The sequence below is a fragment of the Protomyctophum parallelum genome (assembly GCF_964188405.1).
Source record: "Protomyctophum parallelum genome assembly, chromosome: 17".
Taxonomy (NCBI): domain Eukaryota; kingdom Metazoa; phylum Chordata; class Actinopteri; order Myctophiformes; family Myctophidae; genus Protomyctophum; species Protomyctophum parallelum.
In genome coordinates this window covers 39,718,380-39,743,756 of record NC_139719.1, presented here as the reverse complement: position 1 = coordinate 39,743,756, position 25,377 = coordinate 39,718,380, and the positions used below count along the sequence as shown (strand labels likewise).

The 25,377-nt window shown below is 43.9% G+C and overlaps 1 protein-coding gene across 1 annotated transcript; it reads left to right on the top strand.

The window, feature by feature from the left end:
- Positions 1–209: 209 nt before the first annotated feature.
- Positions 210–24,901, top strand: LOC310874758 (uncharacterized protein; the record flags this gene model as incomplete). Its single annotated transcript, XM_083787621.1, has 12 exons — positions 210–286; positions 1,411–1,486; positions 2,275–2,325; positions 2,927–2,977; positions 5,197–5,360; positions 10,755–10,920; positions 13,620–13,808; positions 15,125–15,284; positions 16,748–16,948; positions 18,281–18,410; positions 19,622–19,872; positions 20,551–24,901. The coding sequence occupies 12 exons, from the start codon at positions 210–212 to the stop codon at positions 20,889–20,891; spliced, it is 1,857 nt and encodes a 618-aa protein (XP_083643747.1). The 3' UTR covers positions 20,892–24,901.
- Positions 24,902–25,377: the final 476 nt, after the last annotated feature.

Sequence of the window (25,377 nt, the reverse complement as noted above, 5' to 3'; positions counted from 1 at the left end):
GTTTAGGCATATTTTTACTGGTAAACAGGAAAGGTGGGTACCAACATTCTGGGCACTATGGCAAACTGGGCACATTGGAATAGTGGACATGCATGAGTCTGTGCACCTGGCAGAGTAGGCAATTTGGAGAGGAGAAAAGTGGGCACTTTGGGGAGAAGAGGGCACAGGGAAAACTGCAGTAGGCTATAGGTAGAGTGGGTACTAGGGACATGTGGGCCTCCTGGGTGCCCACATATGTGGGCACTTTGCGGGCACGAGTGGGTACAAGGAAGAGTGGGCACCTGAAGTAAGGATTAGTGTCTACAGAAGGTTTTGAATATTTTCTTTTTCATGTTTAAAAATGTTTCCGAGGCTATTTATGATCCGACATTCACTGTTTCAGCACACAGGAGAGGTCACAGATCTGAGAGAAAGAGGAAGATTGTTCCAGTCAAATGGAGCTTTGTAATGGAATGACCTGCGTCCGGATTCAGAGAATATTCTAACTTTGTCTAGTTTGTGGTGTTGATTTGAAAATAGCGCACAACACGAGGCTTGTAGATCAGCTTTTTTCAAAATGTTTTTTCTCTTTCCTATTCTGTGACAACTTGGCCAATGTTTGACCAGTTTTTATAGTATAGTTTGTTGATTACTTTTGATGCAGTAATGGTAAAAAAAAATGTTGGTGTTAAAAAGGTCTTAAAAGTCCTTTATTGTCATGCGGACACCCCCACAATCATGTGACTGCGCTATAGCCTCGGCCACTACCCAGGCTTACGACTGCTACAGCAGTGGCACTTTTTTTGTTTGTTGACGCACCTTAATTGTTTGCATTTCCCAGTTCCCACACACTGACATAGATCCTCTTCCCCTATTCACACACCCCTTTACTGTATCAAAAAGCGTACACCAATGGTATTATTTCTTTGTCATTAAAAGTTAAATATCTCCAAAGAATAAGAGTAAAACAAATGATAGCCTGTAATTCCAAAATAAGCTAAACATTTTAACTTTTGATGTGTGTATGTTGAAGGAGGAATTGGGGGGGGGGCGGGGTAATTATAATGGTGTTTGAGCTAAATCTGTCTTTCTGTCTGTCTGTCTGTCTGTCTGTCTGTCTGTCAAAAATTTTATCCCACGATTTTGTAACCCAGTTTTCTTTTCACCCAGTGCCAATTATCTAATGTAATCCTGGGCGCTACACTTCCTCTGCCAACCTGGGGGGGGGGGGGGGGGGGGGGGGGCAGCGGACTGACCTCATGGCTTTAATTATTAGCTTATTATGGCCATGTTAACATTTATTTGAATTAAATTAACCTACCTTCTGAGAAGTCCACTAGTAGAAAAAACAAAATTGTGCGAGCGAGATGATCCATTTGTTTGTTTTTAAATGAAAGTCGGGGGTCCCTATCATTGTGTTTTTCGGAGCAGGCATATGGTGCGTTCACACCGGCAGATGCAACGTCCAAAAGACTTGGAGCAGCGCCTTACTTTTGATGCAGTGATGGTAAAAAAAAATGTTGGTGTTAAAAAGGTCTTAAAAGTCCTTTATTGTCATGCGGACACCCCCACAATCATGTGACTGCGCTATAGACTCGGCCACTACCCAGGCTTACGACTGCTACAGCAGTGGCACTTTTTTTCTTTGTTGACGCACCTTAATTGTTTGCATTTCCCAGTTCCCACACACTGACATAGATCCTCTTCCCCTATTCACACACCCTTTTACTGTATCAAAAAGCGTACACCAATGGTATTATTTCTTTGTCATTAAAAGTTAAATATCTCCAAAGAATAAGAGTAAAACAAATGATAGCCTGTAATTCCAAAATAAGCTAAACATTTTAACTTTTGATGTGTGTATGTTGAAGGAGGAATTGGGGGGGGGGCGGGGTAATTATAATGGTGTTTGAGCTAAATCTGTCTTTCTGTCTGTCTGTCTGTCTGTCTGTCTGTCTGTCAAAAATTTTATCCCACGATTTTGTAACCCAGTTTTCTTTTCACCCAGTGCCAATTATCTAATGTAATCCTGGGCGCTACACTTCCTCTGCCAACCTGGGGGGGGGGGGGGGGGGGGGGGGGGCAGCGGACTGACCTCATGGCTTTAATTATTAGCTTATTATGGCCATGTTAACATTTATTTGAATTAAATTAACCTACCTTCTGAGAAGTCCACTAGTAGAAAAAACAAAATTGTGCGAGCGAGATGATCCATTTGTTTGTTTTTAAATGAAAGTCGGGGGTCCCTATCATTGTGTTTTTCGGAGCAGGCATATGGTGCGTTCACACCGGCAGATGCAACGTCCAAAAGACTTGGAGCAGCGCCTTACTTTTGATGCAGTGATGGTAAAAAAAAATGTTGGTGTTAAAAAGGTCTTAAAAGTCCTTTATTGTCATGCGGACACCCCCACAATCATGTGACTGCGCTATAGACTCGGCCACTACCCAGGCTTACGACTGCTACAGCAGTGGCACTTTTTTTCTTTGTTGACGCACCTTAATTGTTTGCATTTCCCAGTTCCCACACACTGACATAGATCCTCTTCCCCTATTCACACACCCTTTTACTGTATCAAAAAGCGTACACCAATGGTATTATTTCTTTGTCATTAAAAGTTAAATATCTCCAAAGAATAAGAGTAAAACAAATGATAGCCTGTAATTCCAAAATAAAATTTTATCCCACGATTTTGTAACCCAGTTTTCTTTTCACCCAGTGCCAATTATCTAATGTAATCCTGGGCGCTACACTTCCTCTGCCAACCTGGGGGGGGGGGGGGGGGGACTGACCTCATGGCTTTAATTATTAGCTTATTATGGCCATGTTAACATTTATTTGAATTAAATTAACCTACCTTCTGAGAAGTCCACTAGTAGAAAAAACAAAATTGTGCGAGCGAGATGATCCATTTGTTTGTTTTTAAATGAAAGTCGTTCACACCGGCAGATGCAACGTCCAAAAGACTTGGAGCAGCGCCTCGCCGCCTCCAGCAGCTACGTAGGCTACACATTAAAAAGCAAAGCCTAGTGGGGGTTGTTACATGCGGTCAAATGGGTCAATGGTCATGCGTCACCATGGTCACCACGTACGCCACCAGAGCCATAGAGAGAGAGAGAGAGAGAGAGAGAGGGGGGTAGTCTACTAGGCAGAGCTCTGGAGAGGAGAGACATAGCCATGTTAAACTAATGAAAAACTATTATATACTATTATATTAACTATTAACTATTATATAATTATCTAATGTAATCCTGGGCGCTACACTTCCTCTGCCAACCTGGGGGGGCAGCGGACTGACCTCATGCCTCCTTCTATGCATGAGGAGTCCAAGCTGCTTCTTTTCACCTGACAGAGGGGAATTTCCCCGGCCGGACGTAGCGCGTGGAAGGGACACGTTATTCCGACCAGTTCCTTTCCCCTCCATCAGGCGCCCCGGCTGGCCAGGGGGAGGTAGTTTTAGAGACCAGGATTAGTACTTACCTTCTAATAAGTCCAGCAGTAGAAGAAAAAACACAAGAGTGTGAGCGAGACAATCCATTTCGGTTTAATAATGGGTGAAATAAAGCCCAGCGGCTTATACAACAGAGGAAGAAACAGCATCTCTTTCTTCCTCATGCAGCAGTTTACACTTTACACAGCATGACATTTGCTCAGCTGTGCCGTGGGCGTGGGGGGATGGGATGTGAAATCACAATGACCTTGGCTTTATCTTTTTGCAACAACATTCCTTTAGCCTGGGTTCCAGCCTGATTTGCTGTGAAGTGGGGATCTCTAAAATAAGAACGCTGTGATTTATTGCATGTCCATGTTTTTATATGTGTTTCCTGCAGGCTTTGAAGTGTATGGTGGTTATACAAGAAAGCACACACGCCAGTGCATGCAGTATAGGTGGTTTCAGACTCAGAGAGTTACAAAATAACACAAAGAAAAGTTCTGTGGACTTGTTTCCATTGTTAATCAACATTGCATACAAATATCACAATAATTCATGTCCTCAACAAATGCAAAACACTATAGGCCTATTAGGCCTACAGTATGTACAAAGGAGAAAAAGGACAAACTGAATGACACCTCCTTTCTATGGGAAATTACATTTACCTCCCCTTGTGGTCTCCTGGTAGATGCCTGTTCAGGCCATGCAGCTTTGAAAGTAACGTAGCATGACGTATGACGTAGCATAATTGTTGCTAGTGCACTCTACTGACAGAGAGAGATACATACATGGGCACACGTACTGATCCCCTTAGTGTAGCAGAGTGTCTCACAACCTCAGCCATGGTCAGTCTAAAAGTCTAATATCTCCCCCGGATGGCCGGATTATAAGGATAACCCTTTAGTCTTCTAGACTCTGGTGGTTAAGATGTTGGCTTTCTGGCCTGGGCCGTGGCTCAGCGGTCCAGGCACCCTTGGCCGGTAGCCCAAGTCTGGCAGTGTGCCGTGGGTTTGACTCCCGATCCCGAACGGCCTTTACTGCATGTCACCCCCCCATCTCTCTCCCCCATTTCCTGTCAGCCTACTGTCTGTAAATATAAAAATAAAATAAAAGATAGACCCGGATACGAATCCCAGACGTTGCATGTGTATCTTGGACCCTACCCTGATCATTGTTTTTGATGAATTGAAAATAGAGGGCCCTATTGTAAACAAGTGTAGGCCTAATGCTTTATGGCGTCGTCCACTCACAGTTAACAGTTTTTGTATTGAGTTGTACTTGAATTGTACTGTTAATACATATACCAATCAATCAATCATTCAATCAATCATCACACCCTCGCACTCACCCTAGACAATAGAAATGTAATCAAATTGATTACAATAGTTTGGCTATAGTTCTCATTCCCACATGAAGGCAGGTGCCCTCATGAATACTTATCTACCTTGTTAGGACACCCTCCATCCAGACAGAATCCAAACAACTATTCCTAACTAATACAGTCATATAACTATAAAACTGAAATAAGATTATTGGCCTGAGTATATAAGACTACCTTTTTATCCAATGGAAATATCCTATCAAACGGGGTTATTAAAGGCTATTTATTATAATCGGGGACTAGACTATTTGACATTAATGTTCTTTTTCCACAAATGAGTCTTCCTTGACGGACACCATTTTTGTCCAATGAAAACGCGGCGCCAGGGAAAGAGACCGCGACGTGCGAGAATAACTCCAGGAACCAATGAGCGGCGGGGATCACACACCTCTCGCGTTAGTATAGTCCAGGTCCACGCCCACCGTCGAGCAGACCGAGGGGCAGCAGCTGATTTGCAACCCGCCGAAGCAGCGGCGGAGAGGGGGAGAAAATGGAGAAAATGTCCTAGCTCGGCAGACGCACTGTTCCAGGATCAGTCTCCCGTTTATAAAGCAAGGGTGGAAAAATAGGTGAGTCTACTCTACATAGGACAGGACGGTGGAGCGAGCTACAGCGCTCCAGTTCGGTCGTGTAAAAACACGTCCAGAACTTCTATGAATGAACCCCCTTTTCTTTGTTATTTATGATATCACGGAGGTTTGGTTCGAGGCCTATACGTGGACATGGCGTGGTGGTTGTTGTCGTTGTTGTTGTAAAGAAACCTCCGCCGCCATGATGTTTATTATAAACGTGAAGAAGTGAATGATGATGATATTGTATCAGTGAGTGGTGGTGGATGGTGGGGGGAAAGTACTCACACGTAAAAGTATCAATGTAGATCTGCATTGAGTTTAGGCTTACTTGAGTAAATGTGGCAAAAGTATATTGGTATCAATTCCCCTCACTGTATATGTATTCTTTTCCCTTTTTGCTTCCTTTATGATGAATTCCTGTTCTGTTCTTTAACTACATAGAAGTGTCTATTTGTATGTCTCTAAATGTTTTGACGAATTTAACAAAGTGGACCCTGTTGTAAACAAGTGTAATGCTTAATTGGGTCGTCCACTCACAGTTAACAGTCTTTGTATTGAGTTTGTGCTTGAAATGTACTGTAATTCTACAAACTGTTAATGCATTTTTCAATCAAAAGTACTTATACCTAACTACAAGCAGAAAGTACTCATTATGCAGAGTGTCCCATTTCACAACTTTTCGAAATGCATTACAATCTTTTGAAAATGACTGTGAGCTAGCTAGACCCGGCTATTTTCAAATGGCTGAATATGTGATATATGTATAGGCTTTGTAAAAGGTTGGAGTGGCTAATGAGTAATAATGAGTAATGGGCCAGTGATGTAAATAGGTTTTCAATGTAGCCTAATGGGTCCTGGCTGGGACGGCAGCTTATCATATTCTGACCGGGCACCCATTTTGGTGTCAGCATCATGTTATGCTTTAGCTATTTAAAAATAGCAGATCTACAAGCTCATATCGCGCCACCGAGTGGCGCGATACGAGCTTGTAGGTCTGCTATTTTTGAAAAATCGAAGAGCGACTGACATTTTTAGAATCTGATCTCAGGTCAGAATGGGTTCATCAGACCAGTGTGTGTCCGGCGGAAACCTCGTATGAATCTGATCTCAGGTCAGAATGGGTTATAGGGGCGGTCTTATAGAGATGGGTCCCAGGGTCCCATCTCACCCTGTACTGGGTACAGTACTGAGTACAGTACTGCATCCCATGACCCCTGGAGGGGAAAGGTGACATGATTGCGTCTAAGGATGCAGGCTATTTGCATCACTGTGTATGTTTTCGTTTTGTAATAATAATAATAATAATAATCAAAATCTTCAAAGGAAGTATAGTAACTCATGTTTTCAAATAATTGCCCAGTGGAGTAAAACTACAATATTTGCCACTAAGATGTAGTGGAGTAGAAGAAACGTACTGAACATCCTAAGAATACCTCAATATTGTACTTAACCCATTCTGACCTGAGATCAGATTCTAAAAAAATGTCTTCTACATCCTGACAGTTTTCATTCTGACCTGAGATCAGATTCTAAAAATGTCTTCTAGCTACATCCTGACAGTTTTCCATTCTGACCTGAGATCAGATTCTAAAAATGTCTTCTACATCCTGACAGTTTTCATTCTGACCTGAGAATGAGATCAGATTCTAAAAATGTCTTCTACATCCTGACAGTTTTCATTCTGAGTCTGACCTGAGTTCAGATTCTAAAAATGTCTTCTACATCCTGACAGTTTTCATTCTGACCTGAGATCAGATTCTAAAAATGTCTTCTATGTCAGTCGCTCTTCGATTTTACAAAAATAGCTAAAGCATAACGTAATGCTAACACCAAAACGGGTACTGTTAAGTACAGTGAGTAAATGCACTTATAGTTACTTTACACCAGAAGTGATGATATTTTATGTATCATTATAGCAAAAGGCTGGTGACAGGTGTGTAGGGCAATAGAGCATATTTATGAAAAAGGGTATCTTTGAAAGACAAAGAAGAGGTCAGTACAGACACTTGGCCAAAATGTTTCTCTTTATTAGGTGGTCGTTTCGGGGGCTTAGACAGATTGTCTGTCCTGATGATCGTCTAAGAAGCGACCAAAACGTCAACCTACTAAAGAGCAAATGTTTTTTTTGGCAAGTGATACCCTTTTTCATTTTATGTATTGTTACTGCAGCCATGTCAAGGTTTTCATGTTTCTGTATGTGTCCTTTTGGGGTACTTAAGTACAGTGAGTAAATGCACTTATAGTTACTTTACACCAGAAGTGATGATATTTTATGCATCATTATAGCAAAAGGCTGATGCACACTTTAACCCATTTTAGGCGGGAACCCATTTTGGTGTTGGCATCATGCCGTGCTTTAGCTATTGAAAAATAGCAGATCTACAAGCTTGTAGATCTGCTATTTTTGAAAAATAGAAGAGCGACTGACGTAGAAGACATTTTTAGAATCTGATCTCAGGTCAGAATGGAAAACTGTCAGGATGTAGAAGACATTTTTAGAATCTGATCTCAGGTCAGAATGGAAAACTGTCAGGATGTAGAAGACATTTTTAGAATCTGATCTCAGGTCAGAATGGAAAACTGTCAGGATGTAGAAGACATTTTTAGAATCTGATCTCAGGTCAGAATGGAAAACTGTCAGGATGTAGAAGACATTTTTAGAATCTGATCTCAGGTCAGAATGGAAAACTGTCAGGATGTAGAAGACATTTTTAGAATCTGATCTCAGGTCAGAATGGAAAATTGTCAGGATGTAGAAGACATTTTTAGAATCTGATCTCAGGTCAGAATGGAAAATTGTCAGGATGTAGAAGACATTTTTAGAATCTGATCTCAGGTCAGAATGGAAAACTGTCAGGATGTAGATAGCCTCGGAAACCCAGACGTTTTTATTTCCAGGGAGGAAAAAAAGTCTGATGTGATACCCTTTTTCATTTTATGTATTGTTACTGCAGCCATGTCAAGGTTTTCATGTTTCTGTATGTGTCCTTTTGGGGTCGCTCTAATAAGTGTGTTCTATGTGTTGAGGGTTCTCAATTATGTGTCTTGGTTGCATCTGTGTTCTGATAATTAAGCTTGTTGGTTACACCTGTTTGTGAGTGAGAGAGGGCAGAAGTCTCATTACACTGAAGGAGAGAGCACTGTGCAGATCACTGAGAGAGAGAGAGAGCTCTGTGCAGAAGGAAGAAAGCAGTTGAAGTGAAGTGAACAAAGTAAAGTGAACTGTAAAATGTAAAGCAGAAGAAAGTTAAGTACAAGAAATGAAGTAAAGTCAAATAGAGAAAAGAAGAGAATTCAATTCAATTCAAACTTTATTCAAGACACTCAGAGACCATAGGGCGGAGCACATAAAACATAAAAACACAAAAGTAAACAAACTATAAATATACAAAGCATAAACAAACAAACAGGGGGGGACTTATCTCTGTACATAAAGGCTAGAATGCCAGTGGCTCCACACAGCTTATCATTGTCATTCATACAAAGTGACTTCCTCTGCTGTTTCCAAAGAGCTCAGGTTGGACAGAAACGGACCGAATGAGGCCACCATTTGCTTGTGCGTTTTTATTGAAGAAAAAGTTGCGTAGTTTTGAGTTTGTAGTGAAACAAACTCTGTTCGTTGGAGCAGGTTTAGTGGCAGTGTGACTGGCAGATCTACAAGCTCACACTTTGTCGAGTCTGCGACGCACTGTGAGCTTGTATATCCGTTATTTTCGGTGTGACACCAAATTATGTACATAACATTACATAACACCACTGCAGTATGAAATAATAGGCATGGACGATAGGAAAGTTTCATGTCATCTTCATAAATATCTGTGGTATAATTAATTATCATTGTTCTGTTTATGTTTTCCAGAATTTGTCCGAAAAATAACTGGAATGTTGTCACGACTGAACGCCAACAGAGAAGTGCAAATAGTGAAGAATTACACAAACCCTGAAATTGAAGGTTTTATTTTATTTTATTTCTCCTCTCCAGATTCAGATATAAACTTAACACCTAAAGCCTAATCTACATACCGTTACTATTCGGTATATCAGCCTATTATATCAGGTTAACACTTAACAGTGGTGTTAAAGGTACTCTCATTTCTTACACTTTTAGTGTTATATAATTATGTTATACTTTAGCTATTTTTTTAATAAAGGTGAAAATGTGGCGCAAATCTTTGAATATATATTCTTTCAGAGGGAACGTTTTTAACTCAAATCGTTGCTTCTGGGGGGTCCTTGGAACAACATATTTTCAGATGGGGGTCCACGGCCAAATATGAAAAAGGCTGAGTACCACTGACAGAAACATGGGTTTTTCCAGAAAACTGTTAGGATTTAGAAGGCATTTGTAGAATCATCGGACCAAAGCACTTCCTAACTGGCGTTAGCAGGATTCAAACACACTCAACCCAGGAGGTATGGATTGAAAGTCTATCACCTAACGAGCCATGCTACGAGCTGGCTGCTTGAATGATTTTCTATCATCTTTTTTAATTGATTGATTGATTGATTTATTAACAGTTTGCAGAATTACAGTAGATTTCAAGTACAACTCAATGCAAAAATGTTAACAGCGAGTGGACGACACCATAAAGCATTACACTTGTTTACAATTGGGCCCACCATTTTCAATTCATCAAAACATTTAAAGAAGTACGAATATACACAACTATATAGTCAACATTATAACACACCCAACTCATGTAAAAGAAAAGGAAAAACCCTGCCCAGTATATCTCAGATTTAGCTGAGGGGTGATTTCACCCAACACCACTGCTCCTCCTTGTGGATAGAGGGAGGGCCGTCTTCAGGCTCATACACAGTCTGGACTTTCGGTGGTGAGGTGACCAAACTACAACATGACGTCACGAGCCGCGGTGAAGAGCAAACCACCGCCACCGCTCCAGCCCTTCTCTCTGTTTTTACTCACCACCGCTCAACGTTATTTCAGCTCCGGTCGTCACCTCACCACCGGAGCAGTGGTCACCTCACCACCGGAGAGGTGGTCACCTCGCCACCGGAGCGGTGGTCACCTCACCACCGGAGCGGTGGTCACCTCACCACCGGAGCGGTGGTCACCTCACCACCGGAGCGGTGGTCACCTCACCACCGGAGTGGTGGTCACCTCATCACCGGAGCGGTGGTCACCTCATCACCGGAGCGGTGGTCACCTCGCCACCGAAAATCCAGACTATGAATAGGCCTTTACTGAGACAATGTAGTCCCTGAAGTAAGTGAGCCCAGTGTCCATGACATCAGAGACACTGGGCTCACTGCTAAAATCTAAAAATATCTAAAACCACCACCAGGGTGAAGTTTCCCCTTTTTAAAGTACGGTACCGCACAACTTGAGTGAACGCACATACTTGGTTTCTTCCTCTCCACCCCTGGCAGGTTGATCAAGCGTGTGCGTTTGGGTCGGACAGAGAGCGACATGGAGCAGGCGAGCGGTCAGATGCTGGGTCTGGACGCCCAGGGCAACATGCTGTTCAGGCTGGTCAAACCCGTCATGGGCATCTTCCACCACACCCAGCAGGATCAAAGCAACAGCATGGGACAGGTAAGGAAAGGAAAGGTACTACGTTTACCCAGGGTAACTGGACTAAGCTCAAGAACTTGTTTACAGCCTGCTCATAGAACATTTCATGGTAGAGGTTCAATAGCCTGGTTAATAAACCAGACTAATATCGCACGGACCGCGGGATATTAGTCTGGGGAGGCTCAGCTTGGATTTCATTTCCAGGGAAACATTTTCTCTTTGACGCAATTGGTCAGAGCTACTGTCAGTCAAAGGTCTCAAGCATTGAAAGTCACTGTACCAAAGCCCGCCCATATTGCATACCGTGTCCCGATTGGCCGCCCACATTCTCTGGTGTAGGAAATGGGCGTACAATTGAGCCTCTCCAGACCGAAATCCGCCGGCAGGCAATTTATTTTTGCCAACGGCTGATTCGGTCTGGTTTATTAACCAGGCTAGAGGTTCAATGCCTTGTCCAAGGGCACTTCAGCGGTGGTAATTTTAACGTGCCGGTCCGGGGATACGAACTAGCGACCTTCCGATATCAAGACCGCTCCGCAAACCGTTGGGCCACCGCTGCCTCATGGTGGGCACTGCGCAGGGAGGGATGCAAACCGTTGGGCCACCGCTGCCTCATGGTGGGCACTGCGCAGGGAGGGATGCAAACCGTTGGGCCACCGCTGCCTCATGGTGGGCACTGCGCAGGGAGGGATGCAAACCACTGTTGATTTCGTCGACTATAAAACTAAGACGAGAAATGTTCGTCGAGTACCTTTTTCTTCACTGACGAAAACTAAATAGAAACTAAATGAAAACTAAGCTATGATGACTAAAGCTAACTAAATATATCGACAATTTCGTCAATATGTAAAAACTAGACTAAAATGTTAGGGAGGGACTAGTGGACAAAAGATCCAGTATAAGTCATTTTAAGCTTGGTTGCAAGTGTAAAATTAGGCATTACAACGGCATTTATGCTCGCCAAACTCCATTTTAGTCGACTAAATCAAGCGTAAATTTAGTCAACTAAAATCTCATGACATTTAGTCGACTACATTTTAGTCGACTAAATGTCATGACATTTAGTCGACTAAAAAAACACTAAAACATTCTGGGTGACTAAAATGTGACTAAAAACTAAATTAGAACTATTCAAAAGACTATGACTAAAGTTAAAATAAAAATTTGCTGCCAAAAACCACACGGATGCAAACACATGTACATGTGATTTTATTAGCCATTCTTCTATTGAGGAATCAATAATGTTATTAGTTTAATTTGTTTTATATATATATATATATAAATACTAATAATACTTTATTTGTTTATTTCGACGGGACAAGCATATTCATGAACATTACAACCAAATTGCGATGTAAATACACCGGAATTAGTAAAGATGCTAAACTTTATCCGTATAGTCCATTAGTACATAATAGTACATTGAACACTAAACAAAACTGACATTACAAGACATGCGAGGACAGCATACACAACAACATAATGTCCCCTCACTCAGGTGACCCAGCCGGGGTGATCAAGTCCACTCAGGTGACCCAGCCGGGGTGATCAAGTCCACTCAGGTGACCCAGCCGGGGTGATCAAGTCCAGTGTTGATTTTGTCGACTAAAACTACGAAAAATGTTCGTCGACTACCTTTTTCCACTGATGGAAACTAAATAAAAACTATGCTATGATGACTAAGACTAAATATATTGACAATTCCGTCAACAAATAAAAACTAGACAACATTTTTAGGAAGGGACTATAGTGGACAAGAGATCCAGTATAAGTCATTTTACACTTGGTTGCATGCTGAAAATAGCAGGTCTACAAACGTTCTCAGTTCTGAGCTTGTAGATCTGCCAATTTCAGCAAATGTCAAAACAGTCATTACATCAGACATCAAGGCCCGCCAAAATACATTTTAGTCGACTAAATCACCTGTAGATTTAGTCGGCTAAATATAAGATTTTAGTCGACTAAATCTACAGGTGATTTAGTCGACTAAAATATAACCCTAAAACATTCCAGGTGACAGAAATGTGACTAAAACTAAATGATAACGCCAACCCATACTGCTCACGGCCCGGGTGCCCATCTACGTTCCGGCTGTCATTATTATATTATTCGTGCAACATTTCAACCCACCCCTGAAGCCAATTAGGCCCATCTTAAGGCTCATACATAGACTGGATTTACGGTGGTGGGGTGACCACCGAACTACAACATGACGTCACGAGCCGCGGTGAAGAGCAAACCACCTTCTCTCTGTTTTTACTCACCACCGCTCAACGTTATTTCAGCTCCGGTGGTCGGCTCACCACCGGAGCGGTGGTCACCTCACCACCGGAGCGGTGGTCACCTCACCACCGGAGCGGTGGTCACCTCACCACCGGAGGGGTGGTCACCTCACCACCGGAGCGGTGGTCACCTCACCACCGGAGGGGTGGTCACCTCACCACCGAAAATCCAGACTATGAATGAGCCTTTACAGTATTTCATATAATCGTTGCTGTCGTCGGGCAGAAACCTCATCTCCATGTTTTAACTTGTTGTGTTTTATCGTAAATTGACGCCCAGTACTTGATCATACTGCAACGCCACAAAAGTATAAAAATATATAATATAATAAAATAATATAATATAATTATATAAAGTATCCTCGAAGCGGTTTCCACCCGATAAGAGACAATCAATATATCATATTGATTAAACCGGCACTCTTGCGCCCCCTACAGGCGGGCATGACGCTGCAGGGGCTGGCTGACAACACCATGGTACACCATGGGCAACAAGTACATGACCTACACGGACACCACGGACAGCAGGTACAGGATCAGATGGCGGGGTCGGAGGTCATGACCCAGGCTCACCATCATGTCCAGAGCCACATGCAGCAGCCTCACATGGAGACACACATCATGCAGGTAATGGAGACTGATATCACTTAAAGGACCACTTCACCACTTTTCAACCTGTCTTCATATAATAGGTCCTCACTAATAATCATGATAAAATGGCACGATTTTCTTCTACTCAGTCTGTGTCTCATAGGAGGGCTGTGGGCAGTTTAGAAACCGTCTTCCAGTGACATCATCATTAGGCAGATTATTTTTTAAACAAGATGTTTTTACAAAGTTGTTTAGATTTTCATTGTCGTGAGAACGATGGCTTCCATTTTCGCATTGCAACTTTTCAGGACTAGAAAGCATGCAGTTTGTATTGCTTGTATTCCCCATCGATGATGTCACTGGAAGACGGTTTCTGAACTGCCCACACAGCCCTCCTATGAGACACAAAAAGAAAATTGCGCCATTTTTTCATTATTATTGAGGACCTATTATATGAAGATAGGTTGAAAAGTGGTGAAGTGGTCCTTTAATTAACCCATTTTGGGGCGCGAACCACTTTTGGTGTTACTTAGCATTATGTTATGCTTTAGCTATTGAAAAAATAGCAGATCTACAAGCTCATAGCGCGCCACTCGGTGGCGCGCTATGAGCTTGTAGGTCTGCTATTTTTGAAAAATCAAAGAACGACTGACATAGAAACATAGCTTTGTCCTGACTGTCATTAGACCGACAACCTACCTCAGACCCTAACCTAACCCTATAACCGCAAGCAGCCGCATGTTCGACCGCATGTCGAGTTTTAAATCTCTCTTAAAAACACATTTATATGGGTTGGTCTTTTTTACCTCCTTAAGTCATTTCTTGTATTATTGCTTATTTTGTATGTTTCCATCGTTGTAATTATGTCATTATTGCTCAAGCACTTTGAAACTTTGTTTAAAAAAGTTGTTTTAGTAAAGTTTAATTTATTATATTATTATGTCCGACTGTTGTTTCCGCAAGTCGGTCCGTTGGTGTGTCTCATCTGTGTGTGCATCAAGTCTGTCCATTGGTGCGTTTCATCTGTGTGTGCATCGTCTTCCAGGAACACGAATGGTCTCAGAAATGTCATAAAAGCAAGCTCAAATCTTCGATTTCTTCAGCTGGTCGGCCGGGATCCGCACATAGCATTAGTCCGACATGCGTCGCTCCCGTGCCTGCGGTTATGGTTAGCTCATGAGGGATTGAAGTAGGTTGTCGTTTTGTCGGACCAATGAACAGTCTGAACTAAGTACTGCACCCGGTCGGCCTGCCCTAAAACATCATGTTAACAACATTTTTAAGCCTCGATATTGATTTGTATTTCTGCTTTATTCCATGTGATGGCGCTGCCGACCCCTCCCTCCATGCAGGTGTCTGACCCGGGGGCAGTGCAGCAGAGCGCAGACACCATGGGGGACGAGGGGGACATGATGATGGCAGCCTCCCTGAGCCCACAGGGAGCACAGCACGTCATGCCCTTCGCTGAGGTGTCATCGCTGTTGGACCCCAACATGAAGGGCTCCAAGGCTCGTAAGTACTGTTGGACCCCAACATGAAGGGCTCCAAGGCCCGTAAGTACTGTTGGACCCCAATATGAAGGGCTCCAAGGCCCGTAAGTACTGTTGGACCCCAATATGAAGGGCTCCAAGGCTCGTAAGTACTGCTGGACCCCAACATGAAGGGCTCCAAGGCCCGTAAGTACTGCTGGACCCCAACATGAAGGGCTCCAAGGCCCGTAAGTACTGTTGGACCCCAACATGAAGGGCTCCAAGGCCCGTAAGTACTGTTGGACCCCAATATGAAGGGCTCCAAGGCCCGTAAGTACTGTTGGACCCCAATATGAAGGGCTCCAAGGCCCGTAAGTACTGTTGGACCCCAATATGAAGGGCTCCAAGGCTCGTAAGTACTGTTGGACCCCAATATGAAGGGCTCCAAGGCTCGTAAGTGTTTGAGGGCCGTCAGTCAGTCAGTCAGTCAGTCAGCCAGTCAGTCAGTCAGGCAGGCAGTCAGGCAGTCAGTCAGTCAGTCAGTCAGTCAGCCAGTCAGGCAGTCAGGCAGTCAGGCAGGCAGTCAGGCAGTCAGTCAGTCAGGCAGTCAGTCAGGCAGTCAGGCAGTCAGTCAGTCAGTCAGGCAGGCAGGCAGGCAGGCAGTCAGGCAGTCAGGCAGGCAGTCAGGCAGTCAGTCAGTCAGTCAGTCAGTCAGGCAGTCAGTCAGTCAGTCAGTCAGTCAGGCAGTCAGTCAGTCAGTCAGGCAGGCAGGCAGTCAGGCAGTCAGTCAGGCAGTCAGTCAGTCAGTCAGGCAGTCAGTCAGGCAGTCAGTCAGTCAGTCAGTCAGTTGTGTGGCTATATGCAGGGCTTAAACTATAAAGCCAAAAAAAATCCCTCTCATTTAAGGGACACTTCACCATGTTAATGACGTTTAGAAGATTTTGAACACTTTCCTGGGAGTCTTTATGCGTGCAATATGTGGTTTTAGATATTTTAGATCCATGATGTCATCGTCACTGGGCTCACGTCCTTCCCTGGACTACAATTCCCATAATGCTTTGGTGCACTGCTCCTCCTTGTGGATAGCGGAGGGCTGTCTTACTGGGACAATATGTAGTCCACATGTATCCTTTTGATCAATCTCCGTCCTGAGCACTGGGCGTTACTAATTGATAGGGCGGAGAACTCCGTCCTTGCCGCTCAGGGTGTTAACACTTATTATTATTATTTTAACTCATTCTGTACGCGTACGGGAACCCCTTTTGGTGTTTTAACTATTGAAAAATAGCAGATCTACAAGCTCATAGCGCGCCACCGAGTGGCGCGCTACGAGCTTGTAGGTCTGCTATTTTTTTTTTAATCGTGAAAATGCGGCACAAATCTTTGAACCATATATTCTTTCGGAAGACTTTTTTTTTAAATTATTTCGACGTCAGGCCTAAATGCTAAATGGGTTAATTGATTTAACCTCCCACCCTCCCCCTCCCCCCCCCCCCCCTCCTGTAGGGAAGTACCTGATCTCGTACGAGGAGATCAAGCGGCGTCTGCAGAGCCCAGAGAAGATGTCCCTGCGCTCGCTGGCGGCCTACACGCGCGTCAGCCGCGGTCCGGCCAGCAAGAAGAGCCTTCTGGAGTCTCTGAACGTCGTGGGCCTGACCCCCAGCACCACCACGGCTGTGTCCTCCTCCTTCTCCAAGCTCACTGAAGGTACACACACACACACACACACACACACACACACACACACACACACACACATGGCCTGACCCCCAGCACCACCACGGCTGTGTCCTCCTCCTTCTCCAAGCTCACTGAAGGTACACACACACACACACACACACACACACACAGGGCCTGACCCCCAGCACCACCACGGCTGTGTCCTCCTCCTTCTCCAAGCTCACTGAAGGTACACACACACACACACACACACACACACACACACACACACACACAGGGCCTGACCCCCAGCACCACCACGGCTGTGTCCTCCTCCTTCTCCAAGCTCACTGAAGGTACACACACACACACACACAGGGCCTGACCCCCAGCACCACCACGGCTGTGTCCTCCTCCTTCTCCAAGCTCACTGAAGGTACACACACACACACACACACACACACACACACACAGGGCCTGACCCCCAGCACCACCACGGCTGTGTCCTCCTCCTTCTCCAAGCTCACTGAAGGTACACACACACACACACACACACACACAGGGCCTGACCCCCAGCACCACCACGGCTGTGTCCTCCTCCTTCTCCAAGCTCACTGAAGGTAATAACTAAAATGGTGCATTTATATAGCGCCTTCATCCTTTATCCTTTATCCAAGGCGCTTTACATGGATTCACACGCACATTCATACATGCCCTTTTCGTTCCATATAAGCCAATAATATGCTGCTGCTTTCTCTGACAAAACTCTGTCTAATCACTAATCAGCACAACTGATGTTTTTTCTCTCTAATGAGATTAATCTGTTCTCAAATCTTCTATTAATTGTATTGGTGTTCTTGCAGGAGACACAAAGGCGCTGTGTGCTGACATGAAGGACTTTGTATTGTGTTCATAGGAGACACAAAGGCGCTGTGTGCTGACATGAAGGACTTTGTATTGCATTGTGTTCATAGGAGACACAAAGGCGCTGTGTGCGGACATGAAGGACTCTGTATTATATTGTTTTCATAGGAGACACAAAGGCGCTGTGTGCTGACATGAAGGACTTTGTATTGTATTGTGTTCATAGGAGACACAAAGGCGCTGTGTGCTGACATGAAGGACTTTGTATTGTATTGTGTTCATAGGAGACACAAAGGCGCTGTGTGCGGACATGAAGGACTTTGTATTGTATTGTGTTCATAGGAGACACAAAGGCGCTGTGTGCTGACATGAAGGACTTTGTATTGTATTGTGTTCATAGGAGACACAAAGGCGCTGTGTGCGGACATGAAGGACTTTGTATTGTATTGTGTTCATAGGAGACACAAAGGCGCTGTGTGCTGACATGAAGGACTTTGTATTGTATTGTGTTCATAGGAGACACAAAGGCGCTGTGTGCGGACATGAAGGACTTTGCTCAGGACTACGTGGATTACGGCAGCATGGCCAAGCATCTCATCCCAGAGACCAACACGGTCCAGCACTGGTCCAAGATCATAGAGACCAAGTATGTCTGTGTGTCTGTTATACGTTATTATTCCATTTAACAAACATTATTATTATAGTGGAAAATAATGGAGCAAAACGTGCAAAAAATGCAATTCTGAGGTCACCAGACGTCAGTCAGAAAGTGTTTCCGCGTCTGAAATCAAACATTTGGGGTGTGTATATGATATCCTGAAAGTTTCATGCTTTAGTCATAAAATGCACAATACCTTCCATATATGAGCTTAACCGCCGCACTATATAGTCCTGTTGCCGTCTTATATTTTGGCCTACCAAATTCACCACCTTTTATGCAGCTAATCCATTCTGGACACCCTTTTTGGTGTCTTAAGGCATTATGTCATACTTGAGAAATACTGGTGGCAGATCTACAAGCTCGTAGCGCGGCACCGAGTGCCACGCTACGAGCTTGTACATCTGCTATTTATTTTTCTTCCAATCCTGAACAATCTTTGAATATATAATATTCTTTCAGAGCGAATGTTTTTAACTCAAATATTTTTCTTCTGGAACTACATATTTTGAGATTGGGATCCACGGCCAATTACATATAATTCTGGGGGACCTTAACATGAAATAGATACAGAAACATAGGCTTTCTTTCCCCAGAAAGCTGTCATGATTTAGAAGACATTTGTAGAAGCTGCTCTCGGGTCTAAATGGGTTAAAACACCTGCTTTTTTGTGGCTTTCACCTTTATTTGATATATATTTTTAATGGAGGGACAGACAGTAGGCTGACAGGAAATGGGGAGAGAGATGGGGGGGGTGACATGCAGTAAAGGCCGTGGGGATCGGGAGTCGAACCCGCGGCACACTGCCAGACTGGATTATACCAGCCAAAGTGCCTGGACCGCTGAGCCACGGCCCAGGCCAAAACACCTGTTTTAACCCATTTTAGGCGGGAACCCCTTTTGGTGTTATGTCATGCTTTAGCTATTGAAAAATAGCAGATCTACAAGCTCATAGCACGCCACCGAGTGGCGCGCTACGAGCTTGTAGGTCTGCTATTTATTTTGAAAAATCAAAGAACCACTGACATAGAAACATAGCTTTTTCAGAAAACGGTCAGGATGTAGAAGACATTTTTAGAATCTGATCTCAGGTCAGAATGGGCAAAAAAAATAAAAAAATCTGTCTCGGCCCTCTGTCTAAAATACTGTGTGTGTGTGTGTGTGTTTGTGTGTGTGTGTGTGCGCGTGCGTCCCACCAGGAACCACCTGGAGGACATGAGGAAATGCTTCCGGGACCCGGAGCACGGCGGAGCGTTCCACAACGTGACCCACGGCCTGGGCCTGGGCATGCTGGACGTGGCCCTGGACATGGTGGGCATGGTGATCGACCGGCAGATCCGCATCCTGTCGGGGGCGGCCGCCTCCGACCCGGCCGACTCGGGCCCGCCCATGAGGCGCGTCCGCAGGCGCCACCGCAAGCCACGCCCCTACGGGAGCGGCGACAACGGCGGTAGGACTGTCTCCGTTATTGTTACATAATCCCTATATAGTCTAATCGCGATCACTTGAGATAATCTTAATCACAATTATTATTATTTTTGGGGGGGGGGGGGGGGGGGTTAGGGTTAGCAACGTGTCATAGTCATATTTTTGCCATTTGTTTTACAAATTGCAGCATTTAACTGTAGAAAACAGAAGAAGAAATGATTATTGTATCTTGTTTTTTTTAGGTTTTCTAATCTCAATTGCACCCAAAAAACATGAACTTTTAACATTCAGTAGATTTTCTGTGATCTGGGGTTTTCTGGCTCAAACAGGTGCTCTGATTTGCCGGCAGTAAGTGACATCACTTACTGCAAATCCCATATATGTCAATGGGATTTGCCAGCAGATGTCACTGTTTCACTGTGTTGCCTGTTTTCATTGTAGCTCAAAAGGCCCAAAGAACCCCAAAGAAAACTTCAGACCACAGAAAATCCACTGAATGTTCAAAGTTCAGGTTTTTTTGGGTGTAATTGAGGTCATAAAACCTAAAAGAAAAAAGAAAAATAAATTAAAATGAATGTCATAAAACCTTTAACTCAAATCTTTGCTCGGGCCTAAATGGGTTGTTAATGGGCAAATTACTTTGTGTGACAATTAATGGTAAAAAAAAACCCCAACGTATATATTCTTTTAACGGTGACAGCCCTGGACATTGGCGGCGTTGGTGACATGAAGCTGCACAGAACGACCTCCGGAGGCGGCTTGGCCAAGACCACGGCCAAGGTGATGGGCGGGCGCGGCCGAGGGGGGAAGAGCTGGAAGAAGAAGGCCCGGCTGGACGGCGCGGGAGAAGGCGGAAACAGATCCACCGCGGCCATCGCGGCGGAATTGGCGGCCGGAGGAGGAGGACCGTCCCAGATGATGACGACGATGACGACGGTGACGCACAGCAAGTCGGAGGAGGAGGAGGAGACGATGGAGAACAGCGTTATGACGCTGGTGTCCGTCGGCTACGAGGCCATCTCCAGCGGCCTCAGTACATAGCACTGGCCTGGGTCTCACTGCGGCCCAGAGCGCTGCCATGGGGGATACATAGCACTGGCCTCAGACAGGCCAACGTCAATAATTACACATATACAGGTAGTCAGGGAATATTATCAGTATTAATGTCAAATCTGGGAATGCATTTCTTACCAAGAATTTTCTTCACCAGTGTGTTTTGTAAAGGTGTCTAGTACTAACATATCCCACATTGGTTTATATTCAACCACCCCAATGTTCATGTTTTAGGTTGTCATTAGAGGAAGTAAAAGATGAGTGTTATTTTAATTTTATTTTCATTTGCTGCTTTCTTTAGTTTTTAGCGATTTTAGCTATTTTTAACGGGCGGTGGCATTCGAACATGGGGAAGTTTTGACAGCTGCTGAAAGTCGGGGTACCATCAACAGCCAATATATGGCAAAATGTTCTAAATGTCATTATGCTTTAAATAGCATGTGACGTGTCAACCTAGGGGGGGTTTCATCATTCTGAATCCATTGCAAGCATTGGTTTTGCACACATTGGTGAAGAAAATTCTTGGTAAGAAATGTATTCCCAGATTGTATTAATATCCCCTGACTAACAGCACAAGTGCATGTGTTGGTTTTCCGACGTACTAACTAGTCGACAGGCATTACTCCGACACCCTAAACCTAAAATGTTAGGAAGGGACTAGTGGACAAGAGATCTAGTTTCAGTCATTTTACAATCGGTTGCATGCTGAAAATTGACGATCTACACGCTCACAACGTGTCGCAGCGCGACGCGTTGTGAGCTTGTAGATCGGCCATTTTCAGCAGGTGTAAAAACAGTCATTATTACGACGGCATCAAGGCCCACGCATATTAGTCGACTAAAACTAAATGAAAACAATTCAAGAGACTATGACTAAAAACTCAAATCAAAATGTTCTGCCAAAAACAACACTGCCCTGCCCCCAAACCCTAACCTAATGCTAACCTCACAGGGAAGCCACGCGTGTGTCTTAACCGGCAACGCATGTCGGGATGCCGCAGGTGAGTCTTCTTAACCACGCAGCCACGCATCTGTCGGACTAATGCCTGTCGGGACTGTTGGTACGTCGGACACAACGTATGCGTCCCACATATAGCACTGGCCTCTGTCTCACTGTAGAACGCTCTGCCACAGGCTAGCATCAATGACAACATGGTCTCTCTGTAGAACGCTCTGCCACAGGCTAGCATTAATGACAACATGGTCTCTCTGTAGAACGCTCTGCCACAGGCTAGCATTAATGACAACATGGTCTCTCTGTAGAACGCTCTGCCACAGGCTAGCATTAATGACAACATGGTCTCTCTGTAGAACGCTCTGCCACAGGCTAGCATCAATGATAACATGGTCTCTCTGTAGAACGCTCTGCCACAGGCTAGCATCGATGATAACATGGTCTCTCTGTAGAACGCTCTGCCACAGGCTAGCATCAATGATAACATGGTCTCTCTGTAGAACGCTCTGCCACAGGCTAGCATCGATGATAACATGGTCTCTCTGTAGAACGCTCTGCCACAGGCTAGCATTAATGACAACATGGTCTCTCTGTAGAACGCTCTGCCACAGGCTAGCATTAATGACAACATGGTCTCTCTGTAGAACGCTATGCCACAGGCTAGCATCAATGATAACATGGCACTGGCACCCTTTTTACTTTCAATCAACTCGCATCATTTTCGGGGTTCATTGTATTGTCAAAAGTAGTCCCGACTCCAATATAGTTTCCAAAAGTGGTTAAAACAAAAATAAATAAAGTCAAATAGCCAGATCTACAAGCTCACAGTGGCACAAACCAGGCAGCTTGTAGATCGCTATATATTAGATAGATTGCTATTCATTGGACAAGAAGTATACTTTAGTGCAAAACGTGTGTGTGTGTGTGTGTGTGTGTGTGTGTGTGTGTGTGTGTGTGACTGTGTGTGTGAGAGCTGTGCTCACGTGCACATTTGGCAACCAAGATATAGGTAGATTTTCGGGATCTGGCTTTAGATTTAGCGTAGGACACATGTATGTGTCTGCAAAGACGAAACCCTTAACCCATTCTGACCGGGCACCCATTTTGGTGTCAGCATCATGTTATGCTTTAGCTATTGAAAAATAGCAGATCTACAAGCTCATATCGCGCCACCGAGTGGCGCGATACGAGCTTGTAGGTCTGCTATTTTTGAAAAATCGAAGAGCGACTGACATTTCTAGAATCTGATCTCAGGTCAGAATGGGTTAATCAGACCAGTGTGTGTCCAGTGGAAAACTCGTATGAATCTGATCTCAGGTCAGAATGGGTTAAGTGGGTGAGAGGGGCAGACGTCCAATGCACAGATTGTTTAGGCGGAAGGAAGGAAGGAAGGAAGCATTTGAAATGTGTGGAGAGACTACAGTGTGCTCAACGCAGCCGAGCCCTTTGTGACCGCTGGAACTTTTACAATGACAGACTCTTGGAACTTTTAGGGTTCTATAGAGAGGCCACGTGTTCAAAAAGAGACTGACGGAAGAGTTGAGTTGGCCCGTTCCGAACCCCATGTGTGAATGGAGGATGTGATATTCTACAAATGTCTACAAAATGGTCTACAAAGGTTCTACAAATGTCTTCTAAATCTTGACAGTTTTCTGAAAAACCCTATGTTTCTATGTCAGTCGTTCTCAAACATTTTCATGTCAAGGACCATGTAATTGCCCGCCGACCCCCATCTGAAAATATGTAGTTCCAGGGACCCCCATCTGAAAATATGTAGTTCCAGGGACCTCCCCCAGAAGCAAAGATTTTGAGTTGAAAACAGTCGCTCTGAAAGAATAACATTTTCACTATTTTTCAACAGCTAAAGTATAACATAATGCTTAAAACACCAAAAGGGGTTCCTGTCCAGAATGGACTCTCACTGCCACGTCGTTTATATTGATGCTCGGCGGATGCGATAGGTGGGCTTCCTGCATATCATGTACCTGTTTCAGGTACTGTATTGAAGAAGGTCTACAGATCTTAGGGCTGGACAATAGAGCACCGAACACTGTCAGTAGAGGGCGCCAGTACACAGGTTCATGTCTTTTTTAATTTGCATTGAAATCCCCATTGGAATTCTTATATGAAGCGATTTTAGGTCGCTTCATATAAGAACTGTGTTTGAAAAATAAACCGATCATCCCGGCCTTTCTGTCAGGGGGGTACATTTCCACCTTCAGTCGATGCTTCATATCCACATGAGTGAAAAGGCCGGGATGATCGGTTTATTTTTCAAACAGTTCTTATATGAAGAGCTCTAAAATCCCCCCCCCCCCCCCCCTATGGGGATTTCAATGCAAATAAAAAGTACACAAACCTGGGGACTGGCGCCCTCTACTGACAGTGACGTGGTGCTCTATATATCTATATCGTTGCTGTCGGGCAGAAACCTCTTATCTCCTCCATATTCTCACTTGTTGTGAGTTTTCTTTTGTAAATGAACGTCCTACTATAGTGGTTTTCAACCTTTTTCATTTCAAGGCCCATTATTTATTCTGCATTATTTGAGCCACAGACCACCATTTGATGACTTTTTAGTCTCAAGACGTCGGACCCAAACTAAAGCATTGTTTTGATATTGTTGGATTGTGTCCACAATTCCATGGTGTATTGATGTGGCACTGCAGGGTATACCAGTAGGAGAAATTATTCTTTTAGTTGAATAGTTGACTGTTGTCTTTGATGTTTTAATTGGTCATTATTTTCTGTTATTAATTGTGGAAGAAGTAGGGTGTCCTTCAATGCAATGCAAAAGTAAAGTATCAATGTCGGGCAGAAGTCTTGTTTGTCCAACCTTGTATGTCTGAAAAGTTAAGGTCAAAATCTCTATTTTTCAGGAAATGGAAAAGAACATAATGTTTCTGATGGATCCAGTATAGTCCTTATATTTAGTCACAATTAATTAAGCTCTTGTTTTCATTTAGTACAATATTTATAAAACGCACAGAGAGATTGGACCACTTTAACCCATTTAGACCTGAGGACGCCTGACAGTTTTCTGAAAAACCCATGTTTCTATATTATCAGTGGTGCTCAAATATTTCATGTCAAGGACCCCCAGCCGACCCCCATCTGAAAATATGTTGTTCCACATCAGGCCTAAATAGACTGAATGGGTTAAAGTAAACTCTACATTAATGGGTTGTTGTGAGCTAAGCTTGTAGTAGATTGTTTAGCGTGACCTTGTTGATCAAACGATCAAAATTACAATTCTACTATATTCTCTAATTGTGTAGACTAAATTAAATTAAATACCACTTTTCCACTTTTCAACGTATCTTCATATTGTGAGGTCCTCACAAATAATCATGATAAAAATTGCACAATTTTTTTCTACTCAGTGTGTCTCATAGGAGGGCTGTGGGCAGTTCAGAAACCAGTCTCTCATAGGGATATGGGCAGTTCAGAAACCATCGTTCTCACGATAAAGTAAGTAATAAGTAAAAAAAAAAATCTGCTTAATGATGTTATCACTGG